The sequence below is a fragment of the Cynocephalus volans genome, chromosome 6 (assembly GCF_027409185.1).
Source record: "Cynocephalus volans isolate mCynVol1 chromosome 6, mCynVol1.pri, whole genome shotgun sequence".
Lineage (NCBI taxonomy): Eukaryota > Metazoa > Chordata > Mammalia > Dermoptera > Cynocephalidae > Cynocephalus > Cynocephalus volans.
In genome coordinates, this window is record NC_084465.1 from 159,601,886 (window position 1) to 159,618,822 (window position 16,937).

The following is a 16,937-nucleotide window of genomic DNA, read 5'->3' on the forward strand; positions in this document are numbered from 1 at the left end:
CTTTACTGAAATTTGATTCTTAAGCTAATTAGGTAGAAATTAAATTTCATATTTATATTTCCTGAAAAGTCAGAGTTTTTTGTCTGTGTTTCTCTAGTTGAGAGACTTTGGATAATGTTGATATTTTATCTCAATTGGTATGAGAGCACGAGGTTAGAATGTGACTTGCAGCCATTTCTGCAGTCAGGGGCTCACATGCGGGTTCTAGCAGTCACCAGCTCTGTGACCCGCCTGTCAGTGGAACACATCAGAATGCCTGTGTCCTGCAGTTGTGGAGAGATGGGAATGGGCCAATACGTGTAAAAAAGACAGTGCCTGATACACATTTTTTTATGTCCCCCATATATTACATATTTTTTTTATATAATTAACATTTAGGGCAAGAAAGAAAAACACTTTGTATAATAAGTTTTAAAAATTTTTCGAAGGAAGCAAAACCTATGCAACTTAGGGATTTTATTCGCAATGTTTGTACAGCTTTTATTTTTGAGAACTTGTAAATTAATGGTGGTTGTCATTACTAAAACTGCTAATTATCTTAAAACTGTAAACAGTTTTAAAATCCATAAAAATACAGTTCCTCTACTAATGTTGAAGCTATTTTATATATATGAGGGTACTTCATGGAAAAGTAGAGTTAAAAGATAATACGAATCTTTCCATGAACTTTTTGAAGACCCCTCGTATATGAATGTCAGCAGATTTGGAGATGAATAGTTCTAACTCGGGTACTTTTGTGTGGCACACATCTGTTGTTTCCACATGCCCCTAGCTGCCTGCTGGGAGAGTGGTTTTGAGTTACATTAGTTAATAAGGGTTTGACTCTGGAAATAGCAGGGTTGTGCTTCACATACTTACACAGAAGGGCATTGGTGGCATTTTTGTGTATGACATTTGGATAGCAAGGCAGACATTTTTAGAGCAACATCAGCTCCATCATTTCCTCTCCCTAATCTTTGACCAGGGTTCTTCATTCTCTGGCATAGGGCAGAAAGCAGGGTGCAGGCCCCCGGGCTGGAAATGGTGGAAGAGATTTGTGGTCATCCGCAGAGCGAGGGGCCAGGGCCGGGGGTCCTGTGGCAGCCATGTTTATTCACAGGCCTACACCTCTGCTTTGCCACTTTCCAACAGGGTCAGCTCCCTCTTTCTGCCTTGAGAAGTCTTTGTTCCTGAAGCTCAGAGACGGGCTGCTGGGGTCTAAATAAATCAAGTGTTTTTCTCCACTTTGTTCCATTTTGACCTTCTCTTTGCATATAATATAAAAATGCATCTAATTCCATGATCCCAGCCCCGCCTGCCCTCAACTGAACATTTTTTAGTTCACTTCTGGACAGCTACACAGGAAAGGTAGGAGCCAGTGGTACACAGTGGGATCCAGAGGTGTAAACAAACAGCTTTTATAAATGTGAACAAACTTCTCCAGGTTTTGAAAGTTTAACTGCATTGACTTAAAATTTACAAAAAGGTTGGACTGTTAGCTGATAATGGGGAATGTTGATACAAACAGTACAAAACAGCAGATAATCATAAACTCATTAGCATTTGGCACCTGGGTGATCTCTTTTCTCTTTAGTGAAAAGTTGTTTGACTTGTCACAGTTAGACATTGCTTAGATTGATATACTCCACAAAGACTGTACTTGAGAAGCAATCAACATCTGAAGACAAAAACCAGAGCAGAATTAAAACTTTGTCTTGGATAATCCACAAACTAGGTCTTTCACATACAAACAGTCAAGAGTTGACTGTACTTGTGCTAGCATTTGTCACCTTGCTCCTCATATGCTAGAAGAGGGGGCTCTGTGCAGAAGGCAGTACCTGGTACTCATCATGAGGGAAAGAAAAGTCTGTGCAAGATCCAATAGCATGCATGGTTCAAATACAGTGTTTTCATTGTGTTCTTTCATTAATAAGCTATCCATTTCTCCTAAAACATTTTGACAATCTCATTAATAAGTTGCTTTCTAAAATATTAGCCTTCAAAATAGTGTAAACATAAAGTACAGATTTATTTGAGATGAAACTATACCAAGTAATTTATTAATATAACTACTTGAAAAATGCAAAATCTTAATAGAGATTTTTGACACTCTTTCTGTTAATACATTACACATGTTCAGGTCTGAAGTGTGAAGTGTTATTTTGTGGCGGGGTTGTGGGCTCTGGACTGCTAAGGGAACTGTCATAGGTCACGTGTCACCCTACAGTACGGTATTATTCCGCACAGTGTAACGCTTTACAAGTCCCAAACAGAAATATTTCAGTAAGTTTATAAAGCATTCTCTTAAATTTAAATTTGTTAAATAACATAAAAGGCATTTCTGTTCAAATAAGGCCAGTGCTAGGTCAATATGAGGTAATGGTAGGACCACTTAGTGGTGGTGTTTTATTGAGGAATATTATCTGCTAACTTTGGAGAGTTTTAGTGAGACATTGGAAGAAATAAATACTATAGTGCTCCTATTCCATAGAAATTACTCTTTTCAATTTAAAGATTGAGAACCTAGACCCCCGAGGAATTCAGCTGTCAGCTCTCTTCATGAGTGGAGTAGACATGGCACTGTTTGCAAATGACGCGTGTGGACAGCCAATCCCCTGGGAACACTGCTGTCCCTGGATGTATTTTGATGGGAAGCTCTTCCAATCCAAACTCCTCAAAGCCAGCCGGGAGAAGACCCCACTCATCGACCTCTGTGATGGTCAGGTATGCTAGGGGGCAGGGTGGCCTCCTCTAACTGTAATGAAATGAAGCTTGCTGACTAAATCCATTGTCTTTTATACCATATAGGTCACGAAACCTGTGCCATGAAACAGGACTCAGTTTTAGGCTGGGCCAGCCCAGTGTGTAACTAAATTTGCATCAGGGCCCATGATGAGCCAAGCTCCGGATATACAGTTGATTCTCATTATTTGTGGTAGTTATATTCTAAAAATTGCTTGAACGCTGACTTACAGAATACTGGACCATTACTCCTAGGGAAGTACAGGGTTAGGTTCCTGTGAGGCTCCAGTCACACATTTTCTTCAGCCAATCTGTGCATAACCTTGTTTTATATGTTTTTCTGTTCAGAGACACCTTGTTTAACATATATTGTTGATTTATTATTGTTGAATTCAGGGCCAACAGTACCATAACTCACAGCTAAATGAAGCTTCTCTAACACACTTATTTCCTTCATGAGGCACATCACAGCCTCCTTGTACACTTCACAGTACTGGACAGCAGTTTAGCACTGTACTTGGGGACCATTTTAAACAGTGAAATCGCCAACAAAAGGCACAGCACAAAAATGAGAAAAATATGGCACTAAATGGGACGTGAAAAGGACACTGGTTCCAACCTGAGCTGAAACAAGAAGGCCTGTGTTGTGTTGTGTTGTGTGACTGCAGCTGGGCCTGTGTCGGGCCGCTCTGCACACGTCTGCAAACACCCGGGAAAGTGCCGTGAGTGTTGATTTTGGGGTTACAAATAAATGTTAACAGGTAGGCGAATTTGCAGATACAGAATTCATGAATAAGGAGGACCAACTGCACATTTTTACAGCAGTCGATAACATCTTATTTCTTTATTACTCATTCAAATGCAGTTAAAACGCCGTGAGTGAGTGCTCTCATCTAGGTCCTTGACTTGCAGGCTGAGCAGGCTGCCAAGGTGGAGAAGATGCGGCAGAGTGTCCTGGAGGGGCTCAACTTCTCGCGGCAGAGCCACCCACTTCCGTTCCCGCCGCCCCCTACCCTGCCCTTCTACCCACCCTCTGTGTACCCACGCCACTTCGGGGCTGTCCCACCATCTCAGGGCAGGGGCAGAGGCTTTGCAGGTGAGTCGCTGTTGTGACTTGTTCCTGTGGGAAAAGAGAGGCTTAAAATGAGCATGTGGTCCTTGTAGTTGAGCCCTGTCTGGCTGTGTTGAGACCTTGTATTTGTCGGTCTTAGGACCAGTGACTCCTAGTTAGCAAGGGTGAGCTTGAGCCCTCCTGGAGGAGACTAGGAGAGGAAGAAAGGGAGCTCTGAGCACTGGCGCAGAGGCCGCCCTTTAGAATCTGTCAGTACAGCTGGAAACATTCTGCTCCCAGTCTTCATGATGTTTTTTCCTCATGTGTGAGAGAAAATAAATCCATCCAGGTCAGTGCCACCTCTAGTGCCTATCTTCTGTCAGAGCCTGTTTCCCAGGGCCCGTTCTCCACGGCCCGTCGTGAGCCCCCAATGTCAGTACCCTGTTGAAGGACCTGCTGCAGGGAAGGTGGATGGTGGGTGCAGGACAGTAAGATGACAAGGGGGGTCGGGAGACCCGAACGCCCAGCAGGTCCCCCCAAACTCTGTCCCTCATGCTTCTCCCTCTCTCTCTCTACCCCGGATCCCACAGGAGTCTGTGGCTTTGGAGGCCCCTATGGGGAACCGGTAGCAACAGGCCCTTACCGTGCCTTCCGGGTGGCGGCAGCATCGGGACACTGTGGAGCCTTCTCAGGCAGTGACAGCAGCAGGACTAGCAAGTCCCAGGGCGGTAATTACACCCACACCCTCCCCAGAGCTTCTGCCTGCCAGCACTTACTCCGCTCCATCTACCAGCGCCTGCCTTCCTTTACTGTCCTTACCAGCACCTCCTCCAACAGAATGCCCTTTCTTCTGGGCCCCTGAGCCGACCTCCACTGACTGCTCCTCCCTGAGACTCTGCTCTCAGGTCTCTGCAGCGGCTGTGCTGTGGTCAGTCTCTCCTTTCAGAGTAGACCAATAAATGTCCACCTAGAACAGAGCTCTCCTGTGCACCCGGGTGCACTGCCCATCATCTTGTGTTCATAGGATGAGCTGCTGACTAGTACTCAGTGGTGTTTCTTTCCCAAGCAATCATCTTTTGGTAAAAATTATCATACTTTTATAGAAGACTAATGGCCAGAGAATTCCTGGTATAAAATGTTTGTCACACTTTGTTCCATAGAAATGTTTTTAAAGAAAGTTTTAATGTCAGATACATAAATAAGTTAGTCTATTTTAAATTCCCATTGTTTCTCTTTTCATTTGTATTAGGCTTGCAAAGGAGAAAAAAGTCTTAACTTTTAGCTTTGGAAATAATGTGATGTTACTGTAATTTGAAGCCTGTGACTTAAACCTTTATCGTAATCTCACATTTTGGGACTTAACGATTTAAATCTGGCCATCAATTCACATTACAGGATTGTTCAGATAGATTTCAGAGTAACTGTTAGGATAGGCAAGCCTTCCTGTCTCGATCAGCAGTGTTTGTCTAACTCAGTTTCCGGGGGACTTGTAGGGACCAGGTGTAAGGAGCCTTGTAGGCGTGGCCACGGGTTGGGCCCTGCTGCAGCCATGGTCGCCCCTCCTTCCCTGGTGCAGCTGCATGCGTGTTCCCCGCCCTCTGTGTCCCCCCACCCCACCCTCTGCAGGGCTCCTCCACCCATAGCAGCTTGCAGTCGTGTGTCCTTTCTGCTGCTTGATCTGCTTCAGAACCTTGTACCTTGGAACTGAAGCTGGTTTGTATTTGGGATTAAAGACTGAGAGAGAGGGGAGATTTCACTGTGGGTAGTGTGCACGAAGTGATTTCTTAGACTGAGATGACAAGAGGACCTTGCTTCCTAACTTTCCTAAAATTATATCTTAAACTCAGATCTGCACTGTCCAGTATAGTAGCCACTGGCCACATGCACCACTGAGCGCCTTTGGCTGTGGCTAATAAGTACAAAATATATACTAGATTTTAAAGACTTACTATGGGTAAGAAAAAGAATATAAAATTGCTCATTAGTTTTTTTTAATCTTGATTAGATGTTGAAATATTATTATTTTGGATATATTGGGTTAAATAAAGTCTATTACTAAAACACTTATTTCATCTGTTTCTTTGTACTTTTTTCATGTGGCTACTAGAAAACATGAGGCTTGTCTTAGATTTCTGTTGGACGGTGCTGACGTAGCTGCTGCAGTGGCCGTTGCTACAGCTAACACCAAGATGATGGAGAATTTGTTATGATCCATTCCCTGTGCCAGAAGTTTTGCTGTCAGTTAAAATTTGAGAATTTTCTTAGGTCATAAAATCTTAGTATATGCAGGCTACCAGTAATTAATAGAAATTAGTGAATACAATGAATATTTGTGACTCTGCTTAAGGAAATTCTAATTTAACAATACAGTAAGGGCCGGCCCTGTGGCGCACTCGGGAGAGTGCAGCACTTGGGAGCGCAGCAGCGCTCCCGCCCTGGGTTCGGATCCTATATAGGAATGGCCTGTGCGCTCACTGGCTGAGCGCGGTGCGTGCGACACCACACCAAGGGTTGCGATCCCCTTACCGGTCACAAAAAGACAAAAAAAGAAAACAATACAGTAAGAAATACAGACTAGATTTATTGATTATCTCCTATAATGTTTGGCTAAGGTAGTAAACTTGGAATATTTACCTAAAGAGAAAAACATTCTTAGTTTGCAGATTTTCATCCTGGTAATGGACAAGGCATGCCATATGCATCCAGTGACAATACTTTATTGGATCTATTTCTATCTAAAAAGTCTTGTACATTTGCAGTTGTAACCTAACTCAGTTGTCATGGGTTCTTAATAATAGTTTAAAACCAAACTATGGGGCCGAGCCCGTGGCGCACTTGGTAGAGTGCTGCGCTGGGAGCGCGGCAACGCTCCCGCCGCGGGTTCGGATCCTATATAGGACTTGACCAGTGCACTCACTGGCTGACTGCCGGTCACGAAAAAACGACAAAAAAAAAAAAAATAATTAAAAAAAAATAAAAATAAAAAAAATAAAACCAAACTATGTGCACATAGGTACCACATCATAAAAAAGCTGTCTTTGCAAAGTGGGATAAAGCGGCTACATGCTAAATAAACCAAAACTGAAAAGAAGTTTCTTGCTTGTTTCTCTTTGCTGTTCTTAATTATGTGATTGTAAAGATTTTGTCTTTTTGTGTATTTTTGTGCAGGAGTCCAACCTATACCTTCTCAGGGAGGGAAGCTAGAAATAGCTGGTACTGTGGTTGGCCATTGGGCTGGGAGCAGGCGGGGCCGTGGGGCCCGAGGGCCTTTCCCCTTGCAGGTGGTTTCTGTTGGAGGACCAGCAAGAGGGTGAGTTCTGTGCCGTGAAAGAACAGCATCTCAATTGCTTTTTTACTTATGAGTTTAGTAAGGACGTTTTTTAATATCATTAGATACATTCTTCTTTAACCTCTTTGTTAATGGTTGCATAAGATCCAATTATATAGCATTATGTAATTATTTAGTTAACCATTATTAAATAATTAACCATACATTATTTAATTAACCAGCTGCTTTTTTAAATTATTTTTTTAAACTAGCATTTTTAAAGTTTGTTTTTTTCCCTTTCAAATTAAATGTATTGGATATGGACCAAAAAAATAAGATTGATTTTTTTGGGATAAATATTTGGTGTGAACACACTTAATAAACTCGTTGGTTCGTAAAGCATAAGATTAGATGCCTTTAAATCTATTTGATATTATCCTAGATGTTGTCTGTAGCAGACATAAGTCAGTTTGTTGTTCTTTTTTTTCATTTAGGCGTCCAAGAGGAGTTATTTCCACCCCAGTGATTAGAACGTTTGGAAGAGGGGGAAGGTACTATGGCAGAGGCTATAAGAACCAGGGCATGATTCAGGTAAGGTGACAGCACAGGGTTTCTGTCCATTCACTCCCCTGGACGATGCCTTCTCTCTGAGGTGGCATCTCCAGTGTCTGTGCTCAGACAGGAGGGGTGAGGCATCTAACACAGTGACCGAAGCATGCATGCTCACTAAACGTAAATTCCCTCGAGCCTAAGTCCTGTCCCTGTCATTTGGGAGCCTCTTCAAGTTGCCTCTATCCTTTGCCATGACCTTGTGGTCTTTGGTAGCTCCCTGACTAGTGCAACTAACTCTGTGGACCAGGCTCACTGGGAGCATCGCCTGCCCAGACACTCCTGGAGCAGCCACTTTTAGTGTCTGGGATTCTTTAGTGGAAAACAGCATTTCCAGACCACATCTGGGCACCAGTGGGTACTTTTTTCCACAGGATTGGTGACTGTTCCTTGTGTTCTTCTGTGGACAGCGTGCAAGGGAAAGTATATACATGCCCAGAGTTCTGTTTCTTCACAGATAAATGTACACACACGACATACACTGGCTTTTTCATTTATTTTTTTTTTTAGATGAAATCCTCATGAATTCCTGTTGATGTTTCTAATTCAAACTGAGGACTACAGGGCTTAATCTCTTCTCTAGTACACCGGTTCGTCCTTTCTTCTGTTGTGAGTCACTGTAGGCTTTTCCTGTGGACAGCAGAGGGGGGAAAGGTGCGTGTGCACACACACATATACTGTGCACATATGCACACACATACAGTATGCACACTTGTACATATGTACACACACACACATACATGGTGCTCTTGCTTCCCCCTTCCTCCAATGAAATACTCCATGACTTTATATTGAATCTCCTAATTCAAATTTAGGATTTCAGAAATCTCACTTAACCTCTACTATTATATCTGAATGTCTTTTCATCCATCCTGAGAATCTTAAGAAGCCAGGGGTTGATTAAATTAGAATATCCTATAACTAATCATTTACTTTATCCCATATTGTGCACACAACAGGCTCAGAATGCCTATTAATATTACTATCACCAGTATAATTAACCGAATTTAAAAAAAATGTCTGCAAACGCTCTCGCCATTCTCCCCCACCATTCTTGCATTTAAAAAACATCGCTGTGCTTTTATTATCTCCATGACCTGGGCAGGTAGCCACGACCTGCTATACTTTCCCTCCTTACCTCATTTGTCTTGGTTCTATAAATACTTCATGTCTGACTCCCACTGGGTCTTGTTTCTGTATGTCCGTTTTGGTCTCTGAAACTCTTTCTTCAGTAGATCCTGCAGGAAAGGCTCCTCAGGAAGGACTTAAGGAAACAATAATTCAATTTGAAAACAGTTTGTTTTCCTTATAATTGAAAACATTGGCTCACATTTTCATTCCTCAGGGATCTTATGTTATTTCATTTGCTTCTGGCATAAAGTTTGCTGTCGGACTGATAATCATCTAATTTTTTTTTTTTTTTAAACCTTTGAAGTCCTTGCTGTGTTGGACTAACTGCCCAAATTGTTCTTTTCCTTAAAAGTTTAGTGACTTTGCTCAACTATGCTCTGGTGCTGGTTATTTTGGATTGGTGTACTCGGTATGAAGGGCACTCTTTCCAAATGGAATTTTAGATTTTATTTTATTTCAGAAAGTTTTCTTGAATTAATGGCTTTTTATTTCTGTTCTTTTTCTTCGTTTTCATCTTCTGGTGCTCTACTTGTTTTCATGCAGGTTCTTCTATATCTGTCTTCAGTATTTGGCATACTCTTTTCATTCCTTTTTATATCTTCCTTTCTTTTTTGATAAATAAAAAAATACTATGCAATTCACCTGTTTAAAGTATATAATTCAGTGGGGGGTTTTTAAAGACTAGTTTTTAGAGCAGTTTTAGTTTTACTGCAAAGTTAAGAGGAAGGTACAGTCAGTTCCCATGTCTCCCCCACTGTCAACATTCTCCACAGAGTGGTTGATTTGTTATAATTCATGAACCTACATCGACACATCATTATCGCCCAAAGTCCATAGTTTACATTATGGTTCAGTCTTGGTGTTGTACATTCTATGGGTTTGCACAAAAGTATGATGACTTGTATCCACCATTATAGTATCACACAGAGTAGTTTCACTGCCCTAAAAATTCTCTGTGTTCCGCCTAGTCATCCGTTCCTCCCTTCAACCTTGGCAGTCACTGATCTTTTTACTATCTCCATAATTTTGCTTGCCTTTTCCAGAATATCATATAGTTGAGTCATGCAGTATGTAGCCTTTTCAGATTGGCTTCTTTCACTTAGTAATATGCATTTAATTTTCCTCCAAGTCTTTTCGTGGCTCGATGGGTCATTTCTTTTTAGCACTGAATAATGTTCCCTTGTATGGATGCACCACTGTTTGTTTGTGCATTCACCTGCTGAAGCACATCTTGGTTGCTTCCAAGTTCTGGCAATTATAAGTAAAGCTGCTGTAAACATCCATTTGCAGGTTTTTTTTGTGTAGACATAAGTTCAACTCCTTTGGGTAGATACCAAGGAGCATGTGCTGGATCATTTGGTAAGACTATATTTAATTTTATAAGAAACCACCAAACTGTCTTCCCAAGTGGCTATATACCATTTTGCATTCACAGCAGCAGTGAATGAGAGTTCCTGCTACTCCACATCCTCGTCAGTATTTAGTGTTGTCAGTGTTCTGGATTTCGGCCATGCTAAGGTATAGAGTGGAAGCTCTTGTTTTAATTTGCATGTCCTTGATGACATGATGTGGAGCATTTTTTCATATACTTATTTGCCGTCTGTATCTTCTTTAGTGAGGTGTTTTTTAAGGTCTTAACACAATTTTCTAATTGGGTTGTTTGTAATCCAGCAGGGTTTTTTATTGTTTTGTTTTGTTGTTTTGATGGCTGGCCGGTAAGGGGATTCAAACCCTTGACCTTGATGTTGTCAGCACCATGCTCTAACCAAGTGAGATAACAGGCTCTAGCCCCATTTGGTGGTTTTTAGTCTATTCTCAAGGTCAAGCGCCTATCACCAATTCCAGAACATTCATCACCCCAACAAGAAACCCCCTATCCAGTAGCAGTCACTCCCCGATTCCCCCATCCCCCTCATCCAGCCCCTGGCCACCCTTGATCTATTTTGTGTCTCTGTAGAATTGCCTGTTCTGTACATTCCATAATAAATGTACATACTGTAGCATGCAGAATTTTATTCCTTTTTATTGCTGAATATTGTTCCATGTATGGATAAACCACATTTATTTTATCCATTCATTCATTGATGGACATTTGGGTTGTTTCCACTTTTTGGCTGTTACAAATAATGGTGCTATGTACATTCATCTATAAGTTTTCATGCGGACGTTTAGTTTCAGTTCTCTTGGGTATGTGCCTAGGAGTAGAATTGTTGGGTTTGGTAATTCTGTGTTTAACTGAGGAACTGCCAGGCTGTTTTCCAAAGCAGCTGCACCATTTTACCTTTCCACCAGCGAGGATCCTGGGTTCCATTTTCTCCACCTTGTTGCCAACACTTGTTTTCTGTCTTTTTGATTTTAGCCACCCTAGTGGGTATAAAGGTGGTGCCTCACTGCAGATTTGATTTGCATTTCCTTGTCTTCGTTTCTTTCTAGTTAAAGTGGTTTTTTTTTTGTTTGTTTTTGTTTTTTTAGTTTTTACCTTCTTCAGGTAAAATGGTAATTTGTTCTTGTGTTTCTTCATTTCTGGAATGATTTTTTTTTTTCTTTTGACTTGTTCTCTTAAGTTTTTTCACCTCATTTCCCATTGTTTTTAGTTCAGCTTATGTTGTTCTTTCGTGTCTTCTGTCATTTTATTGCCTGTTTTTGAAGTCAGAGGGGGCACTCTTGGTCTTTTTTGTGAACCTGTCTTTCTAACATGCTTCGTTGTCTGTGGATGTGTTCCTTCATTCTGTATTCTCTCATTTCTTACGAGTCGGGTGTGACTCCATCTTGCACATTTTTAGATGAGGTTAGTTTTCATGTACCTTGAAAAGGATGGGTGATGTGGGCAGCTTTGCTCTTCCTCCTGTTGTTTTCATCTTGTGTTCAAAGTATGGCAGCTTGCTTCCTGAGAGTTTCTTGACCTTCTCTTTCCTTGTCTCTGACCACTTCATTTCAGTGTGGAGCCCTGTCCTGGTACTAGGCCAGTTCTTATAGGATGTAACTAATAGAGCAGAGGAAACATGCTGCAGACTGCCTCATGATGGTGAAGGCTCTCCCGAAGCAGTTTGTAGAGACAGGGGATGTCTGTTTCCAAACAGGTGAAAACCATGCTTCCATCTCAGTCCCATGTCCCCTCAGTCCCATTCCTCCCCTGTCACCCTCTGACTGCTCCCTAATAGACAGGCCTCTATTGTGGTTCCTGCAGCAAGTGCCCATGAGGTGGCTGCCGCCAACCATTGGCGTTCCTATGATAGATGTCAGTTTAGAGGTGGACTCTCCCTGAGAGTGAGGGAAATGGATGGATTTGAAGGTAGACTCTCTCTGAGAATGAGGGTTCTGAAGTTTGAAAAGATGTAAAGTGTTTAGTGTTATTTTTCTCCCCTTCTTGGGCCTGCTATATTTTTATATTAATTTGTCTCAGGGTTCCAAGTATTAGTATTTCTGAACTCTAGAGTTGGAAACTAAAATGAGAAGATGTTATGGGAGAATTCATGAGTACCCCTGGTTTATGGAGGTTGTCCCTAAGGCAAAGGTCACAGGGTGCAGTCTGTCTCCACCTGGGTCAAGCAAATGGGCTTTTTCTTCAACAAGACAAATACCTTGGTTTTCTAGTCCTCCTGTCCTGGTTTCTAATTTGTGGAGGCCAGGGTTGCTGCTGAACACCCCACAGTGCACAGGCTGGCCCCATGGCAGGGAGTTAACAGGGCCACAGTGTCATATGCCGAGGTTGAGGAACCCTGGTCTATGATATAAGCAACTAAAAGATCTCAAGCTGTCTTTACTGTCCTCACAGAGAGCTTTGTCTTTCAGGAAATATGCTTAATCATTCTCAAGTTTCAGTTTTCTAGAAAATTATTTTAAAATCTATTAGGAGGTGGGGATAGACTCATTCAGAAAATATAGTTCACAAACACACAAGGCAATTATCAGTGTAGATTTGTTTCTTGTTGAGGTTGTCCAGCGATTACTTTGTTTCTGTGGTAGAAATGGGGTGTATGTGCTGCTACATGTTACGGGCAGATGTGGGAGACTCTGTTCATTTTGGGGTGTGAGGGACAGTCCCAATTTCAGAGGAGACCTTTTGAGGGGTGCTTGTTACTTTAAATGATTTGGTGCTGTACAAAGGATTAGATAGAGCTCCTTACGTGGAAATCTCCCTCATTTTCAGGACATTAACTACAGAACAGTTGAGGGAAGGAGCCACAGGAGGGACTGACTGAGACAGGATAAGCTTCTACCAACTGATGGTCAATCAAAGCAGGGACAGAGTCAGAGGAAATGCAGCCGTGTGTTTTCTGCTCTAGATTCTGCAAAGAGTGTCGTTAGGCCAAAATTGACATCTTCTCTCTCCCGCTGTTTATCCAAAGCTGCCGTGTCATTTGTTCACTTTAAACAGGGCAGACCTCCTTACGCTGCCTCAGCAGAAGAAGTGGCCAAAGAACTGAAGTCGAAATCTGGGGAATTGAAGTCCTCTGCCCTGTCTTCAGATGGGTCCCCGGCAGAAAATGGAGTGACGGCGGAGGAGAGGCCGGCTCCCCAGATGAATGGGAGCGCAGGTGACACCAGGGCCCCCAGCCGCTCAGAAAGTGCCTTGAACAATGACTCTAAAACGTGCAATACAAATCCTCATTTAAATGCACTAAGTACAGACAGCACTTGCCGCAGAGAGGCTGCTCTGGAGGCAGCTGTCTTAAATAAAGAAGAGTAAACTTATTTTTTATAGAGGGTGAAGGATGCTGGAAGGGTAAGGATTTAGGAATATCTGGAGAGAGAGAGAGCCTGCAGTTATGTACATTTTGTCCTTTCCGTAAGAGAAAAATGAGGACTTTGGAAATTCAGATCCCTCTTTGATATCAGAGATTTAAACAACACATTTTTAGTTTTAACCAGTTGTAGTCAAGATGCTACAATAAAACAAAAAAGAGAGAAAGAAAATGAAGAGCATTTGACTCCCGCACTTAAAATGAAGTACACACATAATGTTTAAACTGGTTACGACAAAAGCCTATAGTTGTGTTTCTTGAACTATAAAGAAAACAAATTTTGGCAGTCTTTAAGTATATATAGCTTAAAATATAATTTTTAGCATTTGGCACCATATGTATGCCATTATATTTGATTTTGCATTACTGTTTCACAATGAAGCTTTGTTTAAGGCTTTGATTTTTATGATTATGAAAGAAATAAGGCACAACCACAGTTTTTCTTTCTTACTTAAATTTCATCACTGTTGATGTGGTTCTTTTGTGTTAAAGAAAAAAATAAGTGCAACTATTGAAACTAAAATTATAGAGTAATATTGCCGTTCTGCTGATTTTAAATATACAGTACATCATACATACTTTACAAGCAAGTTAAATGGAGATAAAGTTGAAATCATAGAAGATGCAAATGACCTTTCAAAATCAACACAATGTGTTCTGAAACTTTTCGTGACTAATACCATGCATCTGTGATCAATGAACTATGTGGTTTTGAATCGGATGTAGACCATTAGTACTACTACTTGAGCTAAACTTCTGCATGGTTCATAATTTTTAAAGTGTGTAGTTAATATTATGCATGTTATTGTCCTTTCTTCCATTCTTACCAGTATGTGCCCATTTGCAAAACAAAAATGCTAATAATCAGTAATAGTCCTATAAAAGATGTTAACTCTGTTTAGTCATTGACTGATCTTGCTCTAACCTTAAAATTTTGTGATTATTGACCTCTGTTGCATTTATTCTAAGACCCCCCCAAAATTATCTAGCCATTTCAAATATCAACATTACCCTGGTATATTCACTGCTGTATGCATTATTGTTCTTTGTTGCTGTTTTATGCCTTCATATTAGCAAAATATGAAATTCTGTGAAAAAAAAAAAACCCTTTGATCTTAAAAAAAAAAAAAAAAAACCACCACCCCCCCTTCTGTAGCAGGAAACAAAATGCTTGTTTTTGAGAACTTTCCCATCAAGAATTTAGTAGAAGCAGGTATACTTCTATCATTTTGATGTTTTTGTTAATGTTTCCAAACAATGTACTTTGAAATCAGAATCACTTCTTATCGTTTTCATATACTTCTGATGCTCTTCATCACATTAGTGATCAGAAATGAGGTGTAATTCCCCAACCCCTGCCCGCAAGAGCTAAGTAGGATCTTACTGTAAGTTGAAGGGAGTTGTGCCCTAACTCATGGATTGTGCAAGAATGAACTGCTGTTGGGTTTGATTGATTGTCGATGGACTGTGGTGTGGCGTATCCGAAGGCTATTGAATGCAACTTACAATGCTTAATAAAAATCTTTATTCTTTTAGTATAAAGTATGGTGTGGCTTTTAAATTCACTTGGAGCGTGGTGTTGCTAACACCAAGGTCAAGAGTTTGGATCCATGTACCTGCCAGCTGCCCCCCCCCCAAAAAAAAATTGTGAACAATTTTACTGAGGTTTTTTAATTCAAATGAAATAGCTACTGAAGAAAGAGCTCAGTCAGATAACCAAAGTTTAAAATATTTTTCCCTTTCAAAGTAATTCCAGGTTGTCAGCTCTAAACGAACATTAAAACATGGTTAATATAAATATTATGCAGACACTTATGTTTGAGTCTCATAGTGAAGTTTCATCCAACCAAAGAGATAAAAAAAAAAAGACATTCTGATAGTGAAGTTTCAGGCAACCAAGGAGATTTTTTAAAAAGACATTCTGATAAAGCAGGCTTAGGAAAATAGCTTTTTAAAAAAGACCTGAAGAAGAAATAAACTTGATCTTGATTAAACCACGTTTTTAAAAGGGTTTTTTAAACTAGGGGTGTAGCCTGTTTTTCATACCATCATTTTGACCTGCCGCTCCTCTCGGCAGCCTGGTTTGAAGCACAGGTGTATGGGGCGGCCCAGGGTCGCTCGAGAGGAGGCCGAGTCGCTGCATGTACCTGGGGAGGCGCGCCCCCAGTTGCCATCCGGCGGCCTGGCGGGCTTGGGAGGGCCCGGGGTGGCGGCCGGCAGCAGCGGGGCGCGGCGCTCGCCTGCGAGAGTCCTTCCTGTGGGCAGGCGGGGCGGGGCCTGGGCGGTGGGGGGGCGGGCCTATGAGGCGGGGGGCGGGTCTTACGCGGCGCCTGCCTCAGGCCCTGGTGCGTGCGCAGCCCGCGGGGCGGTTCCATCTCGGTGGGGCCCGCGCCCCCGGCGTCCGTGCGGCGGCCGAACGCGTCGTGAGCGTGGCGGTGAGACTCGCTCGAGCTCCCTCTTCAGGCCTCAGGACGGGCGGGAGGCCTGGCTTGGGCAGCCCGGGAGCCCAGGGCCTGCGCGCTCTCCTGGTCCCTGCTGGGTGCAGGCCCAAAACGAACTCTGCCCTCCGCTTCCTACAGGATTTGGCTCTGAGAAAACGTAAAGCGAGCCTCGCTCCGACGCCCCTTTCCCCGCGCTGCCTCATCTTGCTCCCACCCTCAGTGCCGCGTTGACCCTGCCTGCCTTCGTGGGGAGGAGGCGGAGCCAGGGCGGCTCCACCTAACAACACCCGCTCCCGGGCGGCCCGGGCCTACGGCGCAGACGCCTTGCGGAGGGCTGGCGTTCCGGAGGGAGGCCTCCCCGCTGTCACAGCCGCAGGCCCCCGCGACTTCTGCCTTCTCTCGAGGGGGCAGGTCCAGCCCACTGGAGCTTGTGGCTTAAAAAGGGAAGAGGGGCGGTTTGTGCACAGAAAGCCCGTCAGCAGGAGCCCAGTCATCTCAAGGACGACGAGCAGATGCTGCTTCCTTCCACCAGCTCTCTGCCACTCAGACAGCTGCGAGTGCTGCAGGCGAAAGCACCCAGGCGGAGAGCAGCACAGCGTGCTCGGGCCATTCCTAGCAGGGCTGGGACGAACCTGCCTCCCCGCTTCAGGGCGGGTCTGTCCACCCGTTTCTGAAGCCCCAGAGGTGCAGGCCTGGGCAAGAATGAGAGAGAGGGGGTGGGGGACAGGGTGCCTGGGGGTCCAGCGACCGTGTGGCTGGAACACGGAGGCTGAGGACACCACGCCTTGGGGCGGGGGGCATGCTGCTGTGCTGAGGTAGGTGCTGACCGGGCTCAGGACGGAATTCTGATGTCATGTTGCCCCTGGCAGCATGGCATCCTGGGGCAGGTCACACCACCTCCTGGACTGACCGCTTATTTTCTTCCTTTTTGAAAAATAGCTTTTACTGATTTTTTTTTTTTTGGTCTCAAA

At 43.0% G+C, this 16,937-nt stretch overlaps 1 protein-coding gene across 4 annotated transcripts in view; it reads left to right on the forward strand.

Annotated features, from left to right (window-relative positions):
• Positions 1-13,475, forward strand: part of FAM120A (family with sequence similarity 120 member A) — a 101,769-nt gene extending 88,294 nt beyond the window's left edge. For 3 of the 4 annotated variants that reach the window (XM_063098972.1, XM_063098975.1, XM_063098974.1), the window contains 6 exons: positions 2,494-2,703; positions 3,634-3,817; positions 4,363-4,500; positions 6,941-7,082; positions 7,535-7,631; positions 13,159-13,475. In XM_063098972.1, coding sequence (XP_062955042.1) covers positions 2,494-2,703; positions 3,634-3,817; positions 4,363-4,500; positions 6,941-7,082; positions 7,535-7,631; positions 13,159-13,470 — 1,083 coding nt within the window. In that variant the 3' untranslated portion in view covers positions 13,471-13,475. Of the gene's footprint in view, positions 1-2,493; positions 2,704-3,633; positions 3,818-4,362; positions 4,501-6,940; positions 7,083-7,534; positions 7,632-13,158 lie in introns of those variants that run through there. The other variant, XR_010023831.1, reaches the window with a different exon arrangement.
• The last annotated feature ends 3,462 nt before the right edge of the window (positions 13,476-16,937 follow it).